Source organism: Pithys albifrons, chromosome 4 (assembly GCF_047495875.1).
Source record: "Pithys albifrons albifrons isolate INPA30051 chromosome 4, PitAlb_v1, whole genome shotgun sequence".
NCBI classification, from domain to species: Eukaryota; Metazoa; Chordata; class Aves; order Passeriformes; family Thamnophilidae; genus Pithys; species Pithys albifrons.
The window spans coordinates 61,547,707-61,573,125 of record NC_092461.1 but is presented as its reverse complement, the minus strand read 5'-3'; the positions used below and the strand labels follow the sequence as shown (position 1 = coordinate 61,573,125).

Genomic DNA, 25,419 nt, shown 5'->3' with positions numbered 1-25,419 from the left:
CATATACCAGAGAGAACCTGAGACGGTTTGAGCAGAAAGAGCTGGCAAGCTGGAGCAGCTAGAATAACCCCACTAATGTCTTTAAGCAGATTCAAAACAGTGAATTGGCCTAATTAGCCTTGAAATCACAAAGCTCTGAATGACTGTGGTTGTTGAGATTAATAGCACACAGTGTTGATCTACCTTGACAGGAGTGCCATCTAGAAGGTCTTGCTTTCTAGAATATTTCCATCTCATGCTTTCTTCATTCTCGTTATTGGTGACATAGAGCAAACCTCTTAATTCAGTAAGGCTTATTCTTGAATTTATACTCAGGACTAGCCTGGCTACTGGTAGTCAGTTTAGTTTCTATTTAGGCATGTCACTATAGGATTAACAGTGGTGGATATCTTCTGCTACCCTTGAACTAAAGAAGGGATGAGAATATTTGGCTGCTCCAACAGGCTTATAGATCACCAAAGTAGATGCAAAAATGTCTGGCTTTTGCTCAGTAACCTTGTGGTTAAGGTACTCATTGAGAGAAGTCGAGCTTTTAGGTCTTTCATAGATTAACATGATGCAAGCAATTATTTCACCTTTGTAATCCATGATTTCCCTCAGCCGTGGAACTGCTCACACCCCAGTTACAGACTCATTCATGTCTATTGCCTTTCAAGTGCAGGCTGCCTCATTCTTGCTCAGTAGGAGTGGGAATGGGGATGGTCTCCATTCCTGAAGCCATCCTGGGGATTACTGATAGCAGCAGTGGCCTGGAAGATGCAACCCACAGGTCTGAATCACCAGGGGTGAATGTGATCCCTGGGTGAATGTTTAATGACCAGGCAATTACATCAAAGTGGAACCAAGGCTATCTCCTCAAGGTGTGGTTTGAAAAGAGTGAATCTTGTTCAGTTCTTTCGAAGGACTGTGTTTTATATACTTGTGTAAGAGGAGGTTTCCGGACTTAGAATATCATGTGAGTAGGTTGTGTCCCTTTCGATCCTGCATATGCATTGGGCCTGGTTAGTAGTTGAGAGCATCTTCTTCCTGACCGTAAAGTGTTGTGTTGATTCTGCCTTAGAGGTTCCTACACCTCCTACACCCTTCTTTGAACTTGGGTCTTGCGTGTTTAATATTAGAAACTCTGAACTAATGGCTCTGATGAAGCACATTTTTAAGAGGATGCTGTGGCTTTTAAAAATACTTTTTGGCTTGATAGAGGTAAATAAATTCATATATAGTGGCAGTTTTATAAAAGTGTTCTTTTAGCCTGTCTTGATTTCAGAATTATAACAACAGTGGCATGGGGCTGTGCATGATGGTGAGTCCTCACTTTTTTCTACTGTCAGGTCAATTTGAGGGTCAAAAATATCAATATTCCTGGTATCAGGTAGGTCTGAAAGTCAGTATAACTTCTTCTATACAGTGTTAAACTGGAGTTCCTGAGAACACCTTTGCCTTACTGATCCCCAGATCAACTGTAACTTTACATAGTACATGGAACCAAAATACTTTAGGTAAGTTTGGGAAGCGAAGTATTCTGCTTTCTGGGTGACTGCTTCTCTCAGGGCAAAGTAAGATGTTGGCTTGTCCTGGAACCTGCGCAACAATTTCTAGTAGTACTTTGAGTTGTTTATCCAAGGCATTCTGTAGTTGAAGACACCAAAATGTTGAAGAGAAGGATTTTTCAGAATCAAGACTGGACTGAAATTTGTCTTAATTTTTAATGATAAAAGGTTTTTGTAAAGACTTGCTGATGCTGTGACCTCAGGGACGTTTCCAGCTATTACAAAGGTGCTTGTCGAAACTGAGTCACCCAAAAATCAAGGCCTTCATTCATTCCTTCATTCCAGCTTCAGGGCTTCTGTGAAGCACCAACAATAGGAACATGGGCTGAGCTCCTGATATGTTGAGACAAATGTCTCTTAAGTAAATCCCCCCCTCAAACTGCAATCTTTGGCCATGGCTCTTCTTGTCTGTTGTCCAGGTTGGTCTAGGCCTGCCATTTACCTTAACTGAATCAAGGAATAGTCCAGGTAGAAATGGTTCAAATTTTCTACAGAGGTGATAATTGAACACAAATGTTTTTATCTCCAGAGAAGTCACGTATGAATACAACTATGTTTTTCTAAATTGCAGATTTAGCATGGTGGCATTGCACAGTTTTGCTTTATTAGAAAACTCAAACATTATACCGGACTCTGGACAAAGTGCAACATTCAGAGTTTTGAGTGCAGGTTCATTCAAAGAGGCATAAAATCTGACTCTTTTGTCAGATGTGCCTCATTGCTGCAGACATCATTCTCTGTGTATATGGGATAATATATGTTGTGTCATATTTCCCTGCCAAGAAACCTAGAATCATCATTCAGTACTACGCTGTACAAGCTTTTCTTCAGGACAACAAAAAGACATCTGTGAAGTTCTTCAGTGCTTTCAGCTACTTGGTAGCACTGTTATTGGTAGGAAGCAGTGGAAAATTGAAGGGTTAGAGAAGATTACATATTTAAAATAGCCCTAAAACTAATTGTTATAGAATGGCTGGTTACATAGTACTTCCTCAAAGAAAAATGATGTGTTGGCAATCTTCTCCATCACCTTAATGCACTGCAATACAATTAGAAGAAAAAAATCAAGTAGTGGATAAATAGATTGCAATTCAAATCTCTAATTTATTAATATTAATGTTTAATATTATTAGTGTATCCTGTATATGTAACATCTGTACACTCTCAAAGAATTGTATGGCAGTACCAATGAAACCTGTGCATCCAGAGTGCTAGTTGGACTATAAATATGTAGTCTGATTTAGACCTGAAATGAGGACCTTACATAATCACATTTCTGTAATATCTGGTTGTTTGAAATTAAAGAAAATATCTGCCATTCGGCCTTGTACTACTCTGTGACAGCTCATCTCCTCTGAAATTTCCAGGGAAGGCTAAATAAGCAGTGAAAGACAGTATCTTTGGTGAAAGCAATAACTCAGCTCCTAGCAACCAATTGTAAACATAAATAGTAAAGTGCAGACATGACCAACAATTACATCCTAAAGAAGAGATGTTTCAACCTGCAATGGAAATGCAACTGTTTTTGTAAGCTGAGCAGGAATGCATCAGGATTGTTTATAAGGATTATATAGCCACATTTGTCACAAGCATCAAGAGCAGAGCATGGCTGGTAAGGAAAGATAGAGAACCAAAGCTCATCTGCAGTAAAGACTGGTGGGGATCTTGATTCAGCACTAGGATGGGCTGCAAAGCCATGTTCATTGCACTCTTGAGACCTCAGTGCAAGCTGAAGGGGTACTCCAAACCCAGTGCTCAGCTCCAGACTTGTGATGAGGTCCTACTCAAAAAGGCCACTTGAGTCCTAAATTTCATACAAGTCTTGAGGTAAAATTACCCTGACTGTGCTCAAGAGCATTCAGCATTTTTGGTGTGAAGCAGTCTGCATCACCTGTAGTGTGTCTAGAGTCCACCCACACACTTTACCTTGCGTAGGAGTTTCAGTAAGTGATTATAAGAGCTATTGGGGTAGTTAGAAAACTCAGATTAGCTGAAACTGCCAAGCTTGTGTGATTGCAAGATTTTACAAACATTTTATCAGTTATACTCTCCCCCTTTTATGTCTTCTGTCACCTTACCTATTTCTGTCTGGATTTTCTTATCCAAGGCTCTTAGAGAATATATAAAGTCTCAGAGTCTGCTGCTCCTTGGTGGAGTCAGCTCATCCATCTAAAAGACATTTCTCTGCTTGAGATGGTGAGAACAGGGAGTTAGCAGACAGACTGATTTAGTTAATCTGAAAAGTTCGTCTGTAACAGGCCCCACCATTTTTGTTTCCTGCAGATGAGACTTTGTGCAGCCAATATTTAAATTTTCACATACCAGCAATAAATAATATGGGAGGTCTCTTATGAAATGGAAATAATCATAATTTTAGACCAATTATCCATAGCTCCAAGAGCTGTTTTTTTCAGGATTTACTCTAAAAGCAAGATTTTACTTTCCATAAACCAACCCATCCATGGTTGTAAGCAGAGCTCTCAGTGCTACAAGTGTGATTTGGTTGTAGCTCATGGGAGGACTCAGTTCTCCAATAATGGCTCTGACCACAATTATAGTCTGGCAAGAGCCAATTGTTGCTTGCACAGATCTGTCACAGGGGAGATAGACTAAGCCTCCCTCTTTGCCAGCTCAGACCATGTACCTTTAGGTAATTTCACCCACTGAAGACTCTGAGGACTTGAGTCCAAGTGCTGTCACCTGTAGTTTGAACAAAGCTCATCTACTTCTCTCCTGTGCATGCATGCATGTGTTCCTGCATATGGATGTGAAACAGACATGCACACGATGCTCAGGAATACTTTGACATGTTTCCTGACACTTCCTGCGTTCAGCTTGCCAATCCTCAACTATATGAGATGTGATTTCTGTAAAGGTAGGAAATGGAAATAAAGAACAACTCATTTGAGTGGGGTGCTTTTATGCAGGGTTTTGGCTATTACCTCAGCCATTAAAAAAAATGAAATTAAAGGAAAATTCTAGTAATAAACAAAGTAATAGCTGGAAGGGACCCACAAGGATCATCAAGTCCAACTCTCAGGCCTGCACAGGACCATCCCTGAGAGTTGCACCATGTGCCTGAGAGTGTCATCCAAATACTTCTTGAGCTCCAGCAGGCTTGGTGCTGAGACCACTTCCCTGGGGAGTCTTTTCCAGCATCTAACCACCCTCTGAGTGAAGAACCTTTTTCTAGTATCTAACCTAAACCTCTCCTGACACAACTTCAGGCTGTTTCCTTGGGTCCTGTCACTGGTCACCACAGAGAAGAGATCAGTGTCTGCTGTTCCTTTTCCCCTTATGAAGAAGTTGTAGACTGATGTGTCCCTCAGTCTCCTCTTCTCTAGGCTGAACAGACCAAGAGACCTCAGCCACTCCTCATACGGCTTCCCCTCAAGGCCTTTCACCTTCTTTGTTGCCCTCTTTTGGATGCTCTCTAAGAGCTTAACGCCTTTCTTATATTGCAATGCCCAAACTGCACACAATATTCAAGGTGAGGCCGCTCCAGTGCAGAGCAGAGCAGGATAATCCCCTCCCTCGACCAACTGGTGATGCTGTGCCTGATGCCCCCAGGGCATGGTTGGCCCTCCTGGCTGCCAGGGCACTGCTGACTCATATTCAACTTGCCATTGACCAGGACCCCCAGGTCCTTTTCCATGGCACTGCTCTCCAGCCTCTCATTCCCCAGATATTACAGCAAAGAAGTTGAAATTAAGGATAGTCATACAATCAAATAAACCTGACATATAAAGCTCTAAAAATGTGTTTGCTCAGTAGAAATGTATTGTTTTTTCACAACTAACTTGCTCTATCTTTTATAGGCTAACTTGCTAGATCCCAGGTTGTAGGCTCGAGGTGTCAGATCCAAAGGTGGGCACAGACTTCCTAAGGCTTTTTAGAAGAATAGAGTTTCTCCAGTTCTCCAGTTGGAAGGGACTCATAAGGATCTTGGAGTTCAAATCCCTGCTTTTCGAAAGGACTACCTAAAACTAAAACCTAAATCATATCACTAAATGCATTGACCTGATGCTTTTTGAACTGTGACAGTCTTGATGGTCTGACCACTTACGTGGGGATCCTGTTCCAGTGACAAACCATGCCCTTAGTGAAGAACCTTCTCCTAATGACCACTCTGAACTTCTCCCAACATTACACTTAACAAAACCTAACAATGGTTTTCCCAGAAAATGTGACATATCTGCATTATATATAAGCCAAAGATCTAATAAGTCAGTTTTAATAGCCAAACTAGTAAATGCAACAATTGTCTCCCCAGGTTTTTCTTGATTTCAGTGACCATCTTTGTATGTGAAGGAAAAAACAACACACTGATCTTAGATTCTCCAGACCTGGAAAAAAAGTGCATTGAATGGGATCACCCAAATTAATTTGTTAATAATTTCAAAATACTCTTCATTTTTATTTTCTTAACCTTTAAAAATTAATTAAATATGAGTACATGTAGAACCACATTTTGTTTAAAAACATTGAAGACACTTTCAGTAAATTGTGAGAGACTATTTTCAAAGCAAGAAAATCAATTGATAAAATCTTTTCCTACAAATGACAAGTTTTGACAAAAAGACATCTTCTGGCAAAATGGTAGAAGTTTGTCTTTTAAAAAGTCAGAAGAAAGCAAAATTGTTCCCTTTTCCTGGAGGTCTTACGATACAGTCTTTTCTTACATTCCATGTACTTTTTTCCTCACCGCTTTAAATACAGAACATGCTACAACAGTGAAGCATGCTTACGTAGTGTAGCTTCTCCACCTTCTTCAGTGAAATTTGTATGGCAAACATGGGGAGAGATGTTTATGATTAAGGCATGCAAAAGTAGCTTGGATGTGAATCTTTTGTAACAGAGGTCTTGCAAATGGAGTCTATGGAAGGAGCTGGTGCCACTCAGACCAGCTGGCACAGTGACCCCTGAGTGTGCAGTTACACTCACCTGGACTCCAAAGCAGATGTCTGTGAACAAACCACTTATTAGGAGCAGACCTTGAAGCAGCTGACTCTCCATCCAGCCCTGCAAATGATTTGGAAGAATCTTAACTGTGCTGTGGCAGACTCTGGCAATGTGACAGCACAGACAACTGGGTTCGTCAGCCTGAGGGTTTAATGTGCTCACATAGGCATACCCATCAAATACGCTGAAAATGCTAAGGACTCTAAAAAGCAGCTATCTCAATTTGAGCAGCCAAAATTGTTGGATACTTTAGCCATCTATGGCATTCATTTCTCCATTATAAAGCAATGGTAATGATGGCCTCCTACTGAAGGGGAAACTAGGATACCCTAGAAGCACTTGGGTAGAACAGTGAGAGCTCCCTGAGGGAAATCCAGCACTTTGCCTGTAATGTAGGCCTTGCATCAGGAAATGCTGAATAACATCATAAGCCAAGTACCAAATGAGAAAGATGAAAAGAAATGGTAAATAATTACCCGTTCATGTAAAGCAGAAAGGGAATCACACCATTAAAAGCTGCGCACGCCTGTGGTGCAGGGCAAGGCACTTAACCTTCCTTCTGGCTTTCCCTAGCTTTTTGAGTAATAGCCTTTGAAGGTTTCACTTTCATTCAAAGGATTGGCTTTGATTTGGAGAGGCTTATGCTGTATTACACGTATTTTACTACAAAATAATTCTAATATTGCAGGGAAAGAATATGGCATTTATCTGGAATTGTTCTTACATATATGGGGTTAGAATTTGTGTTTTTCTCTACCAATTGCCAAGGATGCTGGTGAGCAGCAGGCTGGCTTTGCCTGCCAGCCAAGGGGGAGTCGCATTTCTCACTAGCCTATGGTGGACAAGGTGCATGGTGGAGTTGCATACAGCCAAAAGGCTAAGTCAAAAAACTAAGCTGAAAAATATTTTAAGCCTTCTCAGGAAAAAAAAAAAGTTAGTGTTCTGAGTTAGTTGCAATAACTAAAATCCAGAAAGGTGATTTAATGAATTATAGAGGTAACTTAATTTGTATAATTTTGTAATAATGAATGAACTGGTCATTTTAAAATTTTATGTAGTTAAAGTACTCAAACATAATTTCCTTCTGTGACAAGGTAGCCCATCTAGTTGATCAAGGGAAGCCTACTGATGTAAGGTTTTTGAATTTCAGTAAAGCTTTTCATACTGTCTCTCACAGTATCCATCTGGACAAAATGTCCAGCACACAGCTGGATAAACATGTCATATGATGACTGAACAACTGGATAATGGGTTTGGCACAAACGGTTACAGTGAATGGGATAGCATTCAACTGGAGACCGGGCACTAGTGGGGTTCCCCAGGGCTATGTCTTGGACTCAGTTCTCCTAATCATCTCCATAAATTACTGGGACGAAGGACTAAGTCTGCAGATGATACAAAACTGGGAGGAGTTGTTGACTCCCTTGAAGGCAGGGAGGCCCTGCAGAGAGACCTTGAGAAATTGGAGAGATGTGCCATCACCAACAGTATGAAGTTCAACAGGGAAAGTGCCAGATTCTGCACCTGGGATGGGGCAACTCTGGATGTTTGTACAGACCAGGTAACGAGAGACTGGAGAGCAGTACTATGGAAAGGGACCTGGGGGTCCTGGCCGACTGCAAGTTGAATATGAGTCAGCAGTGCCCTGGCAGTCAGAAGTGCCAACTGTGTCCTGGGGGGCATCAGGCACAGCATCACCAGCTGGTCAAGGGAGGGGATTATCCTGCTCTGCTCTGCACTGGAGCAGCCAGTTGAAGGAGGGAATTGCCTCACTCTGCTTGCACTGGGGTGGCCTCACTTGAGTCTTGTTGGCAGATTTGGATGCCACAATATGATAAGGATGTAAAGCTATTAGAGAGCATCCAAAGGAGAACTACAAAGATGGAAAAGCCATACGGAAAAGCCATACGGGAAAGCCGTATGAGGAGCAGCTGAAGTAGTTTGTCCTGTTCAGCCAAAAGAAGAGGAGGTTGAGGGGAGACCTCATAACAATGTACAGCTTCCTCGTGAGAGGAAGAGGAGGGGCAGGCACTAACCTCTTCTCTGTGGTGATCAGTGAAAGAACCCAAAGGAACGGCCTGAAGTTGTGTTGGGAGGGTTTAGGTTGGATATTATAACAAGAAAGTTTTTCACCCAGACGGTGATTGGCCACTGGAACAGGCTCCCCAGAGCAGTGGCCACATCACCAAGGCTGACAGAGCTGAAAAAGCATTTGAACAATACTCTTAGGCACATGGTGTGATTCTTGGGGATGGTCCTGCACAGGGCCGGGAGTTGGACTTTGATGATCCCTTTGGGTCCCTTTCAACTCAGGAGTTTTACGTTTTTGTTAAAGACACGGTTAAATACAGACTTTTTACCCCAAGTTTTGGGGAAGACCTGTGCAGGAAGAAATTTAAAAAAAATTCTGTTCAGAGAACAAAAGAAGATGTGAAGAACAAATGAAAGTGGAAAGAAAAGCACTAAGGAAGCAAACTAAAAAAAATTATTTAAGTCATATATTATGTTTCTTGTATATATTTCAATGAAGGAGCTCTGTAAAAAAGGCAAAAATGTCCCATATAGTTCAAGATTTTTCATTTGGGAAAATGCACTTTTTTATTATCTTTTCAGAGTGCTACATGTTCATCCCTTGGTATCTACATACATAACACCTTCTCAACACTAAACTTACTAGTGTTCCACTGCTGACTTCCGTGTGGCCACTGAGAGTTTTAAAGCTTTGTAGAAAAGCCATATTTCCTCAAGTAGGAAGCTGCAACCAATAATTATACTGACAAACCAGAAAATGTTTTATCAGCCTTACACCAGTCTTTGTGACACTACAATTTATGCATTGGTTAACATGTGTGGTAACTACACTGCAGAAAAGCTAAAACAATGCATAGTCTTGTGTATCTTTAGTTACTGCAATCATAAATGAGGATATGGTTAACCTAAGATTAATCAGATCAGCTGCTTGATTTCTACTGTTTTACTCAATATTGCTAATATTAGGGTACACATCTTCATTTGAAAAAAAAATAAAATAATAATTCCATGAGATACAATAATGAAAAAACTAGTGAGCCTCTCTAGAACTTGCCTGAAGGCTTGACTGATTTCATGGAGAATGACAGAACCTCTCTACACAGTTCTTAAATTTTTGTGTTTTCTTATGTAAGACAACCTTTACAGAGGAAACATCATTGTGCATTTAAGTCTAAAAATATTTTTTTAAATAAAGTTTGCAAATATTTCCTCTGTAGAGATACATCTTCTCATAAATGCTTACTCTTTGTATGGCTGGCTGTATGCCAGAAGGCTGATAAATGCATCACAGACCACTAGGAGATGCTTCCTTTTCTGAAGTCTAACCATCATCCCCCTGCATATAAGACAGTGAGGAGGAGAGTAAAACCAGAGGAAAAAATCAGCCTGAGGTCAAGAGGAAAAAAGCAAAACAGAAAACAAACACAACAGAAAGGTACATATATTGTGTAAACCTACTGATGCCAGAGCTGTGATTTTGATAGAACATTTATCTTTACAAGTGAAGTTATCAAATTATCTTTTTTGTGAATGCAGGTAAATGTTAAAGTTTAGACCCTTATATAATTAGGCACAGAAGTGCTCTGGATTGCACTGGGAGATGACGAAGGATCTTCACTGTCTGATGCTGGATGCAGAATGGCAAGAGGCAGAGTATTTTGGCCCTTGTGGTTTTGAAGTAGATTCAGCTTGACAGTGAAATTGCTAACTAAAATGGTGGTGCTCTGGGCTGTTGTCATCATTTGGCTTATGCACTTACCTAAAAAAAAAAACAAAACAAAAAGAAGTCTGTAAATTTAAATACTACTCTGATGCGTATTTTTACCTCTTTCCTGATGTTTTTGGACATGGTAGTCCGTAATACCTGTATTGTACATGTCTGAGTCATATTGTTAATTTATCTGTTGATGGAGGAACATTTGTTTAGATGTTATGTGATTTAGCAATTTTAATTTTACTGGAACATAGTCAACATTGTCATAAGCATATCAGATGACATGCTGAAATAATTATTTTTTTTCCTGATACTTTTAGTAAAGGATTATTCTAGATCCTCACTGCTCTGGTGATGATCTGGTGTTTGTGACCTTCTAATTCTCTTTCAAATTTCATCCTTTTTTTTCATGGTGAATTTGTATCCACTTGTTCTTGTGCCATTGTTGTCCCTTAATACAAATAGTTCTCCCTCCCAGGTGTTTACTCCTGATATATTTTTAGGTAGCAATCTCTCCCATCACAACCTTCATGCTTACTCTGCAAAGAGGATCAAATTCTTCTATGCATCAAATGCTATTTTAAAGCTGGACTTACTTCATTCCAAACAAAACAAAAGAAAACAAACAAACAAAATCCCCGAGATTGTTGAATTGCTGATTTGCAGATTACAGAGGGAGGAGATGTCAACTCCGGGAAATTACTAAGGAGGATTTTCCAAGTTTGGAACAGGAGCTTGTCTAAACATTCTTAATATTCTCACTTTGGGCTATGATACCGTTGCTGGGTTATTATTTAAGCACTGTGTCTGGCAATTGACCATAGTAGAGATGGTAGGTGAGTTGCTTTCCTATTTGATACTGATATTCCAAATTTAGTGAGAAACATCTGTACTTGAGATTCACAGAAGCACTAGGCACAGTGAGTGAAGATGCACTTGTGGATTATTAAAACTGAGGCTGCTGATTGCTGTCACGCAATCATATCTACAGCAATTTAAAAGGTGAAAAGTGGGGCAGATAAGAGCCTTTTAGAGGATCCAGAGAACAGTATGCACAGCCCTGGTCTATATAACATGTATCACTGGTCAGCTGGACTCAGAAGAGTTAGGACTCTTTTGACCTGTTTTTAAAGAAATAAGCATTGTCTGGTGCTAAAAATTTGTCAGGATGCCAATTGAATTGTAACATTTACCCATGAGATAATATACAGCAAGTCAAGTTTTGACTTGGGAGAGGGAAGGAAGCAGTTTAGTTTGGAGATTTTGATATGTGGCAATTGCTTTATTCAGTTTCAGCATCTCCAAAATCTGAATTTTTCATTAAAAGACAGACTAGTCTCTGTCTTGCTATTTCCCTGTGGATATCCCTACAGTCTTTCCATTTGCAGACCTCGTACATTAACTGGTGGGTAATCTAATTAAGCTAACATAGCTGAATCACTAACTGATTTAGGGGAAAAAATAAGTTCTTTGTACAAATTATTACTTGATTTTCACAAACACAGAAATTCGAGTGAATTTTTCCTTTGCTTAAATATAGTGCTATGTTCCAGTTGTTCCAATGGTTCTCTATATTACTACAAAAGAGTATTACTATAGAGAGAGCAAGTTGCTATCATTAAATTTTCATCCGCATATGAAAGTGTGAAAAAAGAGGGAGATTGGGGGGTTATATTGTACATAGCAATATTCTAATTTTTTGTCTTTTCTAGCTTCAGGAATGGAGCTGTCTGTCTGAAGAGGACTCTGCCCAAGTATTTGTAGTCTCCAAGCTCATTCTCCTAAGGACTCTGGTGTTACAACTTCCATCTTTTTCAGAATGGCTGAGAAGGCCCCACCAGGGATTACCAAAAAGTCTTCAAGGTCTACGCTTTCTCTCCCTCCAGAACCAGTGGAGATCATTAGAAGCAAAGCCTGCTCACGGAGAGTTAAAATAAATGTTGGTGGGCTCAACCATGAAGTATTGTGGAGGACTTTGGACAGACTTCCAAGGACACGATTAGGAAAGCTCAGAGACTGCAATACCCATGAATCTCTGCTTGAAGTATGTGATGACTATAATCTAAACGAAAATGAGTATTTCTTTGATCGACATCCAGGGGCTTTCACTTCTATTTTGAATTTCTACAGGACAGGGAAACTACATATGATGGAAGAAATGTGTGCTCTTTCTTTTGGCCAGGAGCTTGATTACTGGGGGATTGATGAGATATATTTAGAATCTTGCTGCCAGGCAAGATACCATCAAAAGAAAGAGCAGATGAATGAGGAACTGAGAAGAGAGGCAGAGACAATGCGAGAAAGAGAAGGGGAAGAATTTGATAATACCTGCTGCCCAGAGAAAAGGAAGAAGCTTTGGGACTTGCTGGAGAAACCCAACTCATCTGTGGCAGCAAAGGTAGGCTAAACAGTAGGCTTAACACAAAGACAGTAGAAAATGGTTTCTTGACCAATGCATCTGACTTGCAGGAATCAACAATTTTCACTACAATATTCAGAGAAAAAAAGACTCTTAAAAGTGTACATATCATGAAGTGAATACACCCAAACCTGTCCTATAACCCACTGAAATCAGTAGAAGGAATCCTGTTGAGTTCAGTTGTTTTTAGGCAACTACTGTACTTTGCTTTTGCTGTAATGTGATCAGAAACATCTGTGTGATTCTTAATGGACTTCATATTAAATATTTCAATGAAAATACGTTCAGAGAACACTATCTACTTGTTTGTTAGAAAAGCATTTGGTTATGAGAAACAACCATATCAGTATTGCTTGTCTTGTTACAGGCACTCTATAGGTATGGTGTCAGTGTTTCCTAAGTTGTTCTGGGTAGGTTATCAAAGTATTAACAGCTGATCTGGCATGATTTTATATTGAGCAAGGTTTGCAGTACATTTCCTCTTATACTACATTTCTGCAGTCAAGAATTAGAGTGTTCTCTACTTGGATAAAAATATTAAAGTGCATATATATGTATATATGTATGCATATATGTATTTACGTGTGTGCATGCATATGTATATAAATAAGTATATATTCTACAGATATATATACACACTTATACATACACACAGAGACATATATGTGTAAAATTTATCTATATTCAGTCAGAAGAGAGAATACATTCGGATGACACCTTGTCCCAGTACTGCTGCCTTTGAACAGGCAAGCTGGCTAAAGTCTCATTGACCCTTGTTGTGGAAGTGAGACTACACACAGATGTCAGTACTGCTACTTATTTCTTGTATTTTGAGGAACTTATTTGTTCTATTTGTGATGTGAGGCACTAATTAATTGAGGTAAATTGTGGAAGCTTGTCTCCAGTTTGAATGACTCCAAGTAAAAATGTTCAATGTTTAGATGTTCATTTTAAGCTTGACTGTGGTTTTATTTTCTTCTGTTGTTGCTTTGGTTTTGGATGTAATGTTCTTGGACTAAGGTAAGTATTAAAATATGATGGCACAATGGACAAAATACAGAGTCTTGGAGAAAAATTTTCTTGCAATAGCAACTTCTTATTATTGAGGTGCAATACACATTTTTTTAATTTTAATTTTTCACTGCCTAAGCAAGTACTTAGTTTTGTAAAAAAAAATACTGTGCCAAAACAAGGTTCATAATAAAAGCTTATAGAAGAAAAAAATGAAAGTATTCAGAATATTTTAGAAAACTGCATCAATGCATTTTCTGCTTCTGCGGTACATATTCTGGGCCATATGTTCCTCTCCAGGAGAAGCAGCAGAGGGGAAGCAGATGGGCACAAGTTGTGCCAAAGAGAGTTCAGGGAAGCCGTGTTACACACTGTCATCCCCTGGTACAAGCTAACATCCATCAGTCCCCGCCCAGCACTTCTGTGACACAGCTGCTACACTGTGTGCAGGACTCAGGGACCAGCTTCTCAGTCTTGCATGGCTTGAAACATCATCAGTGTGTTCTGTAACAGACCTGTCTTCCTGGATGCAGACAGAAGGATCTTCTTTCTGAGCCATGGAGCTAAAACACACTGTGCATGACCTAGGAGGTCACCTGGTTATGGACACTGCCTCTGTGACACCCAGCAGGCAGATGATTTTGTGGAATAATTTGTTTTATATGTGTAAATATATATATATGAAGACAGTCGCCTCTAGGGAGTAAGACATATGCTTAATTAGTGTTTTCCTAAGACTGGGTAGGAGTTGACACAGTAAAATCAACCAGATGAATAAAATTAAAAGAATATACTGATTTTTAGGTTTTTTGCATGTGACTCACTTTCATTCTTTTGCATGAAATATATGATGTTTAAATGTAGAAATATTTGGATGATTAAACTTGCATGAGTGCTTGCCTTTGACCAAACTCTTACGACTTAACAGTGCCCCATCATGAATTTGCTTAAAAGCAGTTAACCCAACTCTGAGCTTTTAAGAAAATTCCCCTTTGGGCACTCAGACCAGATTTCTCCTCAGATTTTGCAGATTTAATTTCCCAAGATGTCTAAATAATTATTTTTTCCTTTTTATTTCCCTTTTCCCTCATCTCCTTGTTTGATTGAATGTTTTAGGTCTGTGCTTTCTTCCTACAGGGAATTTCACATTGCGCTTGTATATATGTTGTAATGGTTTTCATTTTTTTTAATTGTCTACTTTCAAAGTTAATGCCATTTGATGTGGTTTCTGTGCTTCTGGTAGCTGGAAGTCACTGTTACGCTGGCACTGTTTCTCTTTCTAGTGACCTTCAGTCTGTAAATCCACATATGAGCCAAAATTATAGTCAGATACACCCATGGCATCTCAGATAGCAGTAGAAACTTGGCTGAATGACATGAAGAAGAGCAAAAACTATCACAACACATTCAACCTTGGATAACATAAAACTCGATAAGCTGGAATCAGTACTTTGAAACAGTATGGAGCCATCACAGCTTGCATTAGACTCTGTGGCAAGATTATATCTGAAGTGTTTGGATAACATCACTTTCAGATTTAATGTCTTTTTCAGTCAAATAAGTTGCTAGTTTGTCCTGAAATAAGAGGCACAACCACCTTCTTTCCACTGTAGGAGCAGAAAGGGTGGTGGCATTTTGACAGTGGGAAGTTGGGAACCAAGTGAGGAAATATTACCATATGCCTCAAATTCAAATACTAGCTTCCTTTCAGACTTCTGTAAAAAGAAATGAAATCATATCAATATCAATGTACATTGCTATGCTACAGATGCCTGTTCAGTCATTCAGATCCTGTGTAGTATCCAAGCAGTTGACAGGAACAGCTTGCTTTTTAATCCCTTTCACATCAAAGATTAGGAATGTGAGATAAACACTCGGATATGGTTTTGATATGTGACTGTGTCTTGCCACTTCTTGACTCCGCTAAGATCCCTTCTAGGTCTGATCCAAAGCTTACTGAATTAAGAGGGAGTCCTGCTTTGGATTAGGCATCTCAGGACAAATCCTGCGCCTTTCGAGGTCAGCAAAGGTTTGCCATTGACTTCACTTACAGCAAGGTGAGACAGAACAAGGTGACAGTGAATGAACAGCAGGTATTTTACAGGATCTGTAACAATAAATAGGACAAAGCAAGAAGGATACTGTGGCAAGACATGAAAACTATGGTTAATGAGGAAAAAAGGAATATTATAGGTGAAGTACTGTTGCACAATACAGGCACATTTTCCTATGTGAGTTTTTTTAACTTTAGTAAATGCAGATGTCCACCTCATCTCAGTCACCAGTTAACATGTTACAAGCACAGCAGTTCTTGCTTAGTCCTCACCCCAGCAAAGCTCACTGTGAATTTGGTAGATGTTTCAGCTGAGGAGTACAGCATTCTCCTCCATTTTCCTCTCATTCATAAGCTTTTTAAGTAGGATTAAGATAAAGATGTCTAGAAGTCCAGCCATTTCATCTATATACAGTGCTATGAAGTGAGAAGCAGTGCTGGGATTTAGCAAGAACAGGAATTTTTAATATGCTACATCCCAGAGAATCTCCAAGTCTTGTCCCCAAACCACAGAGTTTTGCATGAGTCTGACATTCTTTGGTCTAGAGTAAAATCTGAGTTTTTAGACCAGGCATTTATTTATACTTTTTATGTAACCAGTAGTCTGTAAAAACTCATTAAAAAAAAAGATACTTTACTTATGCTATCAGTCATCATTCAGTCTTCAATTTGGCCTTTGCTGGACCTATAACAACCTCTGTAGTGCAGCAACAGCTTTGACCAACCTGTCGGTAGTATGAAAGTTCTCAGCAAATACCAAAATGAGCATCAGTGGATGCCGAGTGCAGCGGGATTGCATAGGTGTTTATGGTTCGCTGAGCCAGGATATTAAGAATGAACCTACCTGAGCTGATGCCTTTTAAACTATTCTATGTTATATTGTTCTGTGCAGTGCACTTAAAATGAGAGGAGCGTTGTCTTGTAGTGACTGTGAATCAAATGAACCCATAAATTTCATGCATCTCTCAAAATGTTAATGCATGAGCACTTTTCTGTCATTCTTTATTATTGAGTCCAAAAGCCTGGTTCTTTTCTCACAGATTTTTTATATTGATGAAACTCATTTGGACCAAATCCTAAATTAATATGGAATGTTTCTAGTGCAGATGTTTCACTGTAAATATGGAGTGAGTGAAGTTGGAAATAGGTGGAATATCTAGGACAAACAGCGAGCTTCTGTTTGCTGAAAGATATATGATACTGACTCAATCACCTTTCATCTACAAGAGTATTTTAATTACCATATAGTCACATTATCAGTAAATATCACTCAGATTTTCCAACTGGCATTTTATATCACAAGTTGGCCCTCTGAATACAACTAGAGACTAACTGCTTGTGATTGATTCTATAGTTCTTTCTTGTGCAAGTCACTCTTTCTCATATGAATATTTCCTTCAAACACAGTATGACAATTAAATGATCAAGTATATATCCAGTAAAAATAAGTAATTTAAAACAATTATTACTCACATTCTGTCCTTGAGTTTTTGCATAACCTCTGTTAATGTACATACACAGAAGGGTAAAATATTGGCATTTGTGTTTTTGCAGCTTGGGGTGTACTTTTTTAAAAGTTATGTGAAACCTGATGGGGTTAAAAGTGCTCTCTGTTAATTCTGTTTGTTTCACTGCATGGCTGATTTGTGCTTATTTTATTTTGTTGTTTTCTTTTTTTTGGTTTAGTTTTCTGGAGGGGTTTTTTCCAGTTTGCATTGCAAACTGTGACATAAGTATTCCTGCTTTGTAAAAACATGCTAATTTACCAGCTAACTAGTTGATTGTGGATCATAGAAGGTGTAATTATCCCAAGCCTGACTGGAATCCATGAGGAGTTTGTATGCTGTATTCAGTAACTGATCCCTTACGTGAAAAAATTCCTATGTAGAATAAAAAAGAAAAAAGATGCATGAAAAAGGAGATGCAGGCCACTGATACCTATTTAGCTAGAAGTGCATTATGACTAGGCTTGCCACAATGACTTGCCAAGAGAGGGCTCACCTATTTAACATTAAGGGTCTGATTCTTATTTTCCACAAGTCTATCTTATATATAATTCACGCTGACTCTCATGCATATTTTTTGCAGAGCAGCGTAAGAGTGGTCTTAGGGTAAGTGCAAATTAGCAGAGTCATTATGCATGCCATCAGAACAGAGCTGAGTGTCATACAGGACATTACAGTATTTTCTTGCCAGTTACACAGCATTCATTTGGATGTGAACTCTCATTAATGGTACACTACTGGTTCTTTTTGGGTTGAAGGTAACATCACATATGCTCAGAGGACTTTTTAGGGAAACTTAGCTGATTGGTATATTGGAAGAGCTATCACACATAAGCAGTGTCAACAACTGTATGTTTGCACTAAGAAAGTGTTCAAGTGAAAGAAATACGTTTTTACATTTGCATGCTTTGTTATGTTATAAGAACAAAACACTTCTCTTGCTTATGTCATCTCAGTTTAGGGTTACATGTTCTGTGTCATCCTGATTTTGTCAGTATTTCTCCCTACAAAAGCATGTACTCTGTGTTCTTTCCCATGTAACTTATACCAAGGATGAAGACAACACAGAGTTGAGACCTTCTGTATTTTAAAGGGTGAGGAATGCCTTTTTTATTAGTTTAATTCCCACAAGTTTTTATATTGTAAATAATATACCTCAGCGCATGATAGCATTCACTGAAGATAAGTGGCGTTTTCTAGATGATGTGTGGGTTGAACTTCTGTTTGACTTCTGGTTTCAATTTATTTTGTGGGGGAATGCTGTCACAAGCCTTTATCTGAATGTACTACCAGGAATATTATTGTTTGCTTTGTCACTCCCAGTACTTCATAGAAATTGTCTACTGAAACTAAGTTACGGTAAAGCACAGAGGATGGTCACTGGTGATAAATACAAATCTTCATCTCACCAATGTTTCTGGTGAGGACACTTATTGCCACTCCTTGCTTTTAAGGTGAAGTTATTTCTTGTGCCAAATGATAAAGTCAGTCAATGTGACTGTAAGATGAGGAGATTATATTTGATCCTAGTTATTCATATTTAATAACTCAAGTGTTTTAATGTTTGGAAAGATAAGTGAATATATTGTTTTTTCAATAGATATTATATCAAGAAGCAAAGAAGACTGGCAGTAGTTAATTGATTTTTTTTAAGAACTTACGTATGCTCAGTGCTGAGCTGGTCATTAAAAGATTATTTACCTTCTTTGTATTTCTTATATGTAGTATCATGTAACCCACGATTCAGCATTTTTGGTCAGCTTAAAGTATCATGGGAATAGAGCTACCATCTGATCTGTCATGTTTAATACCTGAGTGACATATGGGTTCCCTCTAGCCTTGAGATCTTATCAGTAGTGTGCTGAAAGGTCTTGCTGCAAACTTATTAAAAGAACTTACTAAAAATTACTATAGGAATAAAATTAATAAAATGTCCTTTAAACTGACCTGTTTATTATTGACACTTAAATCTCAGTAAAACAGATACTGAAATTTTGGAAACAGTGCCAGGGCCAAAGATGCAGTGACTCATATTCAGTCAGACCATTGCTGGCTTCAAGCACCGGCACCAGGGAATATCCCTGTTTGCTGTATGAACAGAGAGAAGGGAACTTTCCTTCCTAGAGTGTGATAAGGGGCTTCTCTGACTCTGTTCTTACGGACATATTAAGGAAAATTAAAGAAAATTCATGATGAGTCTTATGACAGGAGGAAAAATTCAAGAATAATTATTTTAAAAATTGGAAAAATCAATTTTCCATATTTGGTAATGAGATCTAATTGGTAACATTTTGCAAAGCAAAGTTGTAAAGTAACAAGCTGAGTGTGCCTGCACTTGTGACACAATTCACAGAATCACATGGTAGCTCTTGCACAGAGAACCCTACTAGGATTTAGAATGTATATTACAGTGAATTACCAGTAGATTCAATCTGCCTGAGAACAGCTATCCTTTGCCATAATGGACTGAAAGCAGTACTCCGATTTACTCCAGTGCCATGTGTCCATAATTTAGGAGAGCAATTTAACTCTACAATTACTGCTTTTTTTGACACTACTCATGTCCTTTTTCTTGTAGCTGTTGCCATAAATTGAGTGTAGACCAGCATCAATTGCATATACCTTTTAAACTATGTACTGCAGTATTTCTGGTTAGGATGGTGATGTTTTGGGCATTACAGCATGCCTCTCCATAACATCAGAGGCATCTCACAAGCTGGATTTTCAGCTGTGACATGTCACTTGAGCTGTGTCATGCCTGAGTGGACAGACCAGGCTTTTGTGCCTTTCCCTTAGCCCAGAGACACATCACATGTCCTAAAAATGTTGCATTTCCGTTCCGTGTTTTTGTGGGCAGCTGTCAGTGCATTGTTTTCTCTCATGTAAGATATTTGGAAGCAATCAAATGTCAGGGAGATAGACTAATAAATCAAATGAGGAAACATTATCCAGACCAAATCTGTGGGAAACAAAGGGCTACACTTTCTGTCTGCATGAATAGGCTCTGTCGTGCTACTATAAATCTGAGAGCAAAACAAATCTGTATGATCGCCTGCAAACTGGCCTTTGGGTCTCTGATTTTGTTGCAAGATGTAGGACAAAAAACTACTCTCAAATGACCAGGAAGTCAAACAGATTGTTGCATGTTATTTAATTCAGAGAAAAAAAAGTGGTATTTATTCTGACATATGGCAGGGTCATGAGTTTTCTATTTGATGAAGATATGTGAATATTTGACGCTTAGCACCGAACGCCAGGTCCTTTGAGAGATTATTCAAAACATCCATGTGATGCTAGCACAGCTGTTCAAAGTGACTTTGAGATCAAAAAAGTATCCCAGTAGAGTCTTTATATGAAGCCCCCACAGTCTGCATGCCTTGGCCACTCTCTCTTTGGAAAAGCAATAAGGCCAGGGATTCAGGTGGGATAAGTAAGTGTATTTGATTTGTTCTGGTTGGGACCCAGAAAACAGTCCTACATTTGAAGTAATTTTGTAAGTGTGCAGTATTATTTCCACATGAACTTTATGGCATTATGGGTGAGTGAATACCTGTACTCCATATACTATACCTGAGACAGGTCTTCTGGCATTTTTCAAGCAGCAATGGGAAGGGGCAAGTTGTCTTTGAAAAGCACGCTTACTTTGACACTGTAACCATTAAATCCACATATTAACAGACTAGCCTCTCTTTTCAAAACATGTGTTTGGGTTTGTTGGAGCTTATCCTATGCATACACTATCTGTAGGTATCTACAATATTGATAGCTGAGTCTTTTTTTTTAACTCACAGTGTTGCACAATGAGAAGATATATGAGATGGTTGAAGCAATGAGAGCAGTAGTTTTGTCTCAATATTTAAGTGCCTACAAACTGCTTGAATCATATTTGCTGAATTTTCAAGTCATCTTGTAACTACTTGTTAGGAATATTCATACAGGATTTCTCCTAAAATGCAGGGAAGGACAGGAGCCAGAACACAGGATGCAGACCTGAAGTCTGAGGAAATTTTTATCTGAATGGCAGGGTCAACTCCTGAATTTGGTTAAGTATTATTAGACCTCTGAGGCTCAGGTTCATTCCTCACTGAGAACATTTTTATGCCTGCTGCTTGTGGGAAATGGTGGTGAGTTCCCCTAAGCTCCTGCCTAAAAACTAGCACTTCACTGAACTAATAAAAACCCTTCTAGGATTATCCAAGCTTTTCTGTTCTAGCCTCTAAAAGGTAAAGTAATTAAAAGTCCAAAAGGAGCAAAGGTCTTCACAAAACAGCTCTTGAAGGGATGTCCTGGGTTGAGCTGGCAAAACGCTAACTGTCCAGGACAGAGTGAAAGGGTTCCTCCTCCCCCCAACCAGCTAAGGGAAAAAAGAAGAGGGAGAGGAAAAAAAAACCCTCAAAGCAGGTTTATGCTGGAACTAACTACATGTATTTATACAGAGAAGAGAATATTAAGAGGAACCTACAATATAACACACACTTACACAAGTTACATATATGTAACAAGGAATAACTCTCCACTCCCCCATTAATACAAAGCCCGTTACTCTAAATTCATAAGCACTCCAAAAGACAATCAGCAAGAAAGAGAAAGTATAACAACAAAATATCTCTACTTCCCTGAATGCAAACAAAATGCAAGCAGAGGTAACAGAAGCAGGGCCCAGCATAGTAGAGGAGCTGCTAGATGTCTTCCTCTTAGTGCAGCCATGATGGAACTAACCAAGCCACTCCCACACACTGGATTTTACCCCCTTTGAGATGATGTAGTATGGTATGGAATACAATATTATTGGCTGGAAGAAGTCAGCTGTTAGCTAGCTCAGCCCAGCTTAAACCAGCTGACAATCCTAGGCCTAGCTGAACTTTAAAACCTAAGTTTAGGCCCACCTGGCTAAACCCATAACAAGGGAGAACTTTACTTTCTGAAGCATCAGTGAGCTTCACTGCAAAGCGTTGGAGTAAATTTGTTACGCAGAGATCAGTGTGTTCACTTACTGTTCATTAGGTCCTCCCAGATGCAACCACAAGGGTTTGACATTGCTTTAAATGGCTCAGGTAAGGCACAGGCCAGAGCTAGCCCAAGGACAGCCAAGTTGCAGTGACAGTTTCAGGTGTCACTGGCCACTTGCAGAATGCCCCATTGGAAAGGGTGGCTGCTGGCATGCTTTGCAACAATCCAGCTTGCTGTGATTTCATTATTGTTAGGGATGGCATTTTCTGTGAACTCCTGAGGTGGTGTCACTTTTTGTAATCTTTCACTAAGTCAGATTTCTGTGACAGGCAAAAATGGCATCAAGCTTTCTTTACAAACTCACATTCTCATAGTTTCTTTCCTAAGCACTGTAGCCTCCTTTTGGGTTACTCACTGAAGGATCCTTGGATGACCTGACTGTTCTGTTTTACTGAAGCATCTACCACTGTGTTTGGCTTTTGAGAAGGTTTTTATGGAGAACAGTGGATATTGCTAAAACAAAGTAGGTAAGGTAGTTCTTTTGCAAACTGCAAGACACCACCTAAGTGTGTTGCAGTCTTGTTCTGAGAAGAATTGGGAACTCATTTCCATTTCTATTATTTTCACAAAGCCCTTGTATTTTCATATCTTATCTTTTAAAAATGTTGACTTAACTTCTTTTGTGGAGTTAAATGCCATTTGAAAAAACTGTTCCAGAAGTATCTTGGTCTGTGGTCTATGTATATGCATGCAAATATGTTTTGGGAGATTATAGCACAGAAAAATTTGGCTACTGACTCTGAATTTGGTCATAATGCTAACATTGACTTCAAAGTACTACAGGCCATTGCTGCCAGCATTTAGCACAAGAGGTGAAACATCCAATAGGAAAAGAATTCATAGGTATGAGGCCAGTCCTGTTTCATTGAACTGTACAGCCTTTTTTAAGAAATGAAGCAGGATGGAGAGATGACTTAGAAATAATTTAGACCTGAGGCTGTAAGTTTGGGAAGTATCTGATCACAAGTCTGTTCTGTACTTAGCAGCCCTTCATGACAGCAAGGTGCAGTTTACTCTCTTTACTGATGATACATAAGTTAACTGCAGGGATGGCAAGCACTTACAGTTCTGTGGCAGGAATTGTAACTAGCCATTTCTGCATCTCTGACTCAAATGGCTGGAAACCCACTTAAAGTTCTGGTAATGAGCAGACCATGCTCATGAATTCAAAATGAGGACCTGAGGCATGCAGTAAGTTTGAGATGCTTATACTGTTTTCCTCTGTATCCTGGCAGAATGCTTAATAACCCTTCTGACTGAGCACATGTGGTTTCTCATGCCTTTCCTTTGGCTCATGACTTGCATATGGAAACATTTTTTTTTCCTTATGAGTCAACATTTTATATGTTGTTTTACAGTCTTTTACCTAACTGTAGGTACATGCAGTGTCTTTTGCTGTGTTTGAGTGTGTTTAGAAGAGACCAGGAGGGTGGCACCAGGTCTATGAGAGACCTGGTTCCATATCCAGGTTCCATGAGGTTGAAGATAATGTGGATCACTTGATAAGCAACTTGTGTGTTGGGAAGAAAGACAATGCTTCTCTAGACAGGATTAGAAACCTAGATGGGTGTTGTGTTACTTTAGTAAATGATACATGAAAGCTTGAAGATCAAGACAGAATTGGGGTGTTATTTCATGCTAGAATGGAGTTTATTGTGAAAGATCTTATAATCTGAAAAAAATCATGATTATATCCATAGCAAATACTAACCAACTTGAAGCCTGCTCCAATGGTCATTCATTCACAGTTATACATTTCTATTTTACTATTTTTAAATGCAAGAATTCAGCTCAATATCACAGTGTGCTGGTTTAAAGATAAACCAGCAGGAGAAATGGACCCACCACAAGAGAGATTATAAGTCAGAGGCTAAAATTTAATAATAATATTACAATAAATACACTGACATAAAGAGAAATTGCTTTCAACTCACAAAACCCAGCAGTATAACCCAGTGTCTTGGGGCACAAACCCAAAGGGGTTTGTTAGCCCTTGTGCTGAGACCCGCATGGTTACCCCCAATTCCAAAGCAAAAAGAAGTGAGAAACCTGTTGGTGCAGGTGATGGCTGTAGTCTGGTCAAGAGTGGTGGTCATAGTCTAGTCAAGAACAATGGTGTCCTCCTGTCAAGGTCCTGCTGCTCCTCTGGATCCAATGAACCATTCCTGAGGTCTTATCCACCACTTATGTGCCCTCAGCGAGCACCCAGTCCCTCCCCCAGGGCGGGGATCACACAATGGGTGATTAACTCTGGGAGCCATGGGGTATTGTTGAACCGTTGATGGCCCATTAGCAGCCACGTCCCCCCAGGGTGGGTGTGAAGGTGCTAATGACTCCCTGGGCAGCTGCTGCTAATGATCCATTGTCCTTGGGGAATGAATAGAGGGGGTAGAATACACAGCTTTGATCACCCCCACACAGTGATAGCTGATCCCACCTGCTGAACTGGGACACACAGACATACAGATCCAAGTGGTTTCTTAACTTCTACTTGCATTTGGTTTCTTCTGGTAAATATTCTATTTTGTAAATATTTTTGCTAGCCAATATTTGACTCTCATCAATGGACTTGATCTGTTGTAATTCAAGTTTTAGATTGATATATTCTGCTGCCTATGGTGAGGTTGGTGTGCATAGATTGAATTCTAAACTACATATGAAAAATTTACTCAAAATGCTGTAGCTGCTCCAATATTCAGTATGTTGAATTCAGGAAGAATCAGGCTGTGTAGCTTTGGATGAAATAAGTATGTTGAAGAGAGTCTTTTAATTAGAGTAGCTGATGGAGATGAGAGAACTTGGACTGAAAGATAATCTGCTTGATGAGTATATTACAGATGATGAGGGCTAGATGTGCTCTTTAGGAAGCATTCTTAGTACTCGTTAACATGAAATGATGGGACAAGTCTTATTAAAATATTGTGTCACTGATGTTAATAATGTCTGTATGAAGAAGAAGCTCTTCTGAAATACTTCTCTTTTCTGAAAGCAAATTAATTTCCTTTGATGATGATGAGATGCTTTGGTGATGAGAGCTGATATGTCTGACTCACAGGTGTCTCATTTCAGGCTGATTTCTGTTGTTATTTGAAAATAAATTTTTTAGTTTAGGCGTGTGTGAATTGAAAGGAAAAACCTAATCTTAGAAATATCCATTATTGAACTGA

General features: G+C 39.2%; 1 protein-coding gene across 1 annotated transcript in view; it reads left to right on the top strand.

Moving 5' to 3' along the window:
* Positions 1-12,073: 12,073 nt before the first annotated feature.
* Positions 12,074-25,419, top strand: part of KCNB2 (potassium voltage-gated channel subfamily B member 2) — a 177,173-nt gene continuing 163,827 nt past the window's right edge. The window contains exon 1 of the mRNA XM_071553082.1: positions 12,074-12,652. Coding sequence (XP_071409183.1) covers positions 12,074-12,652 — 579 coding nt within the window. The remainder of the gene's footprint in view (positions 12,653-25,419) is intronic.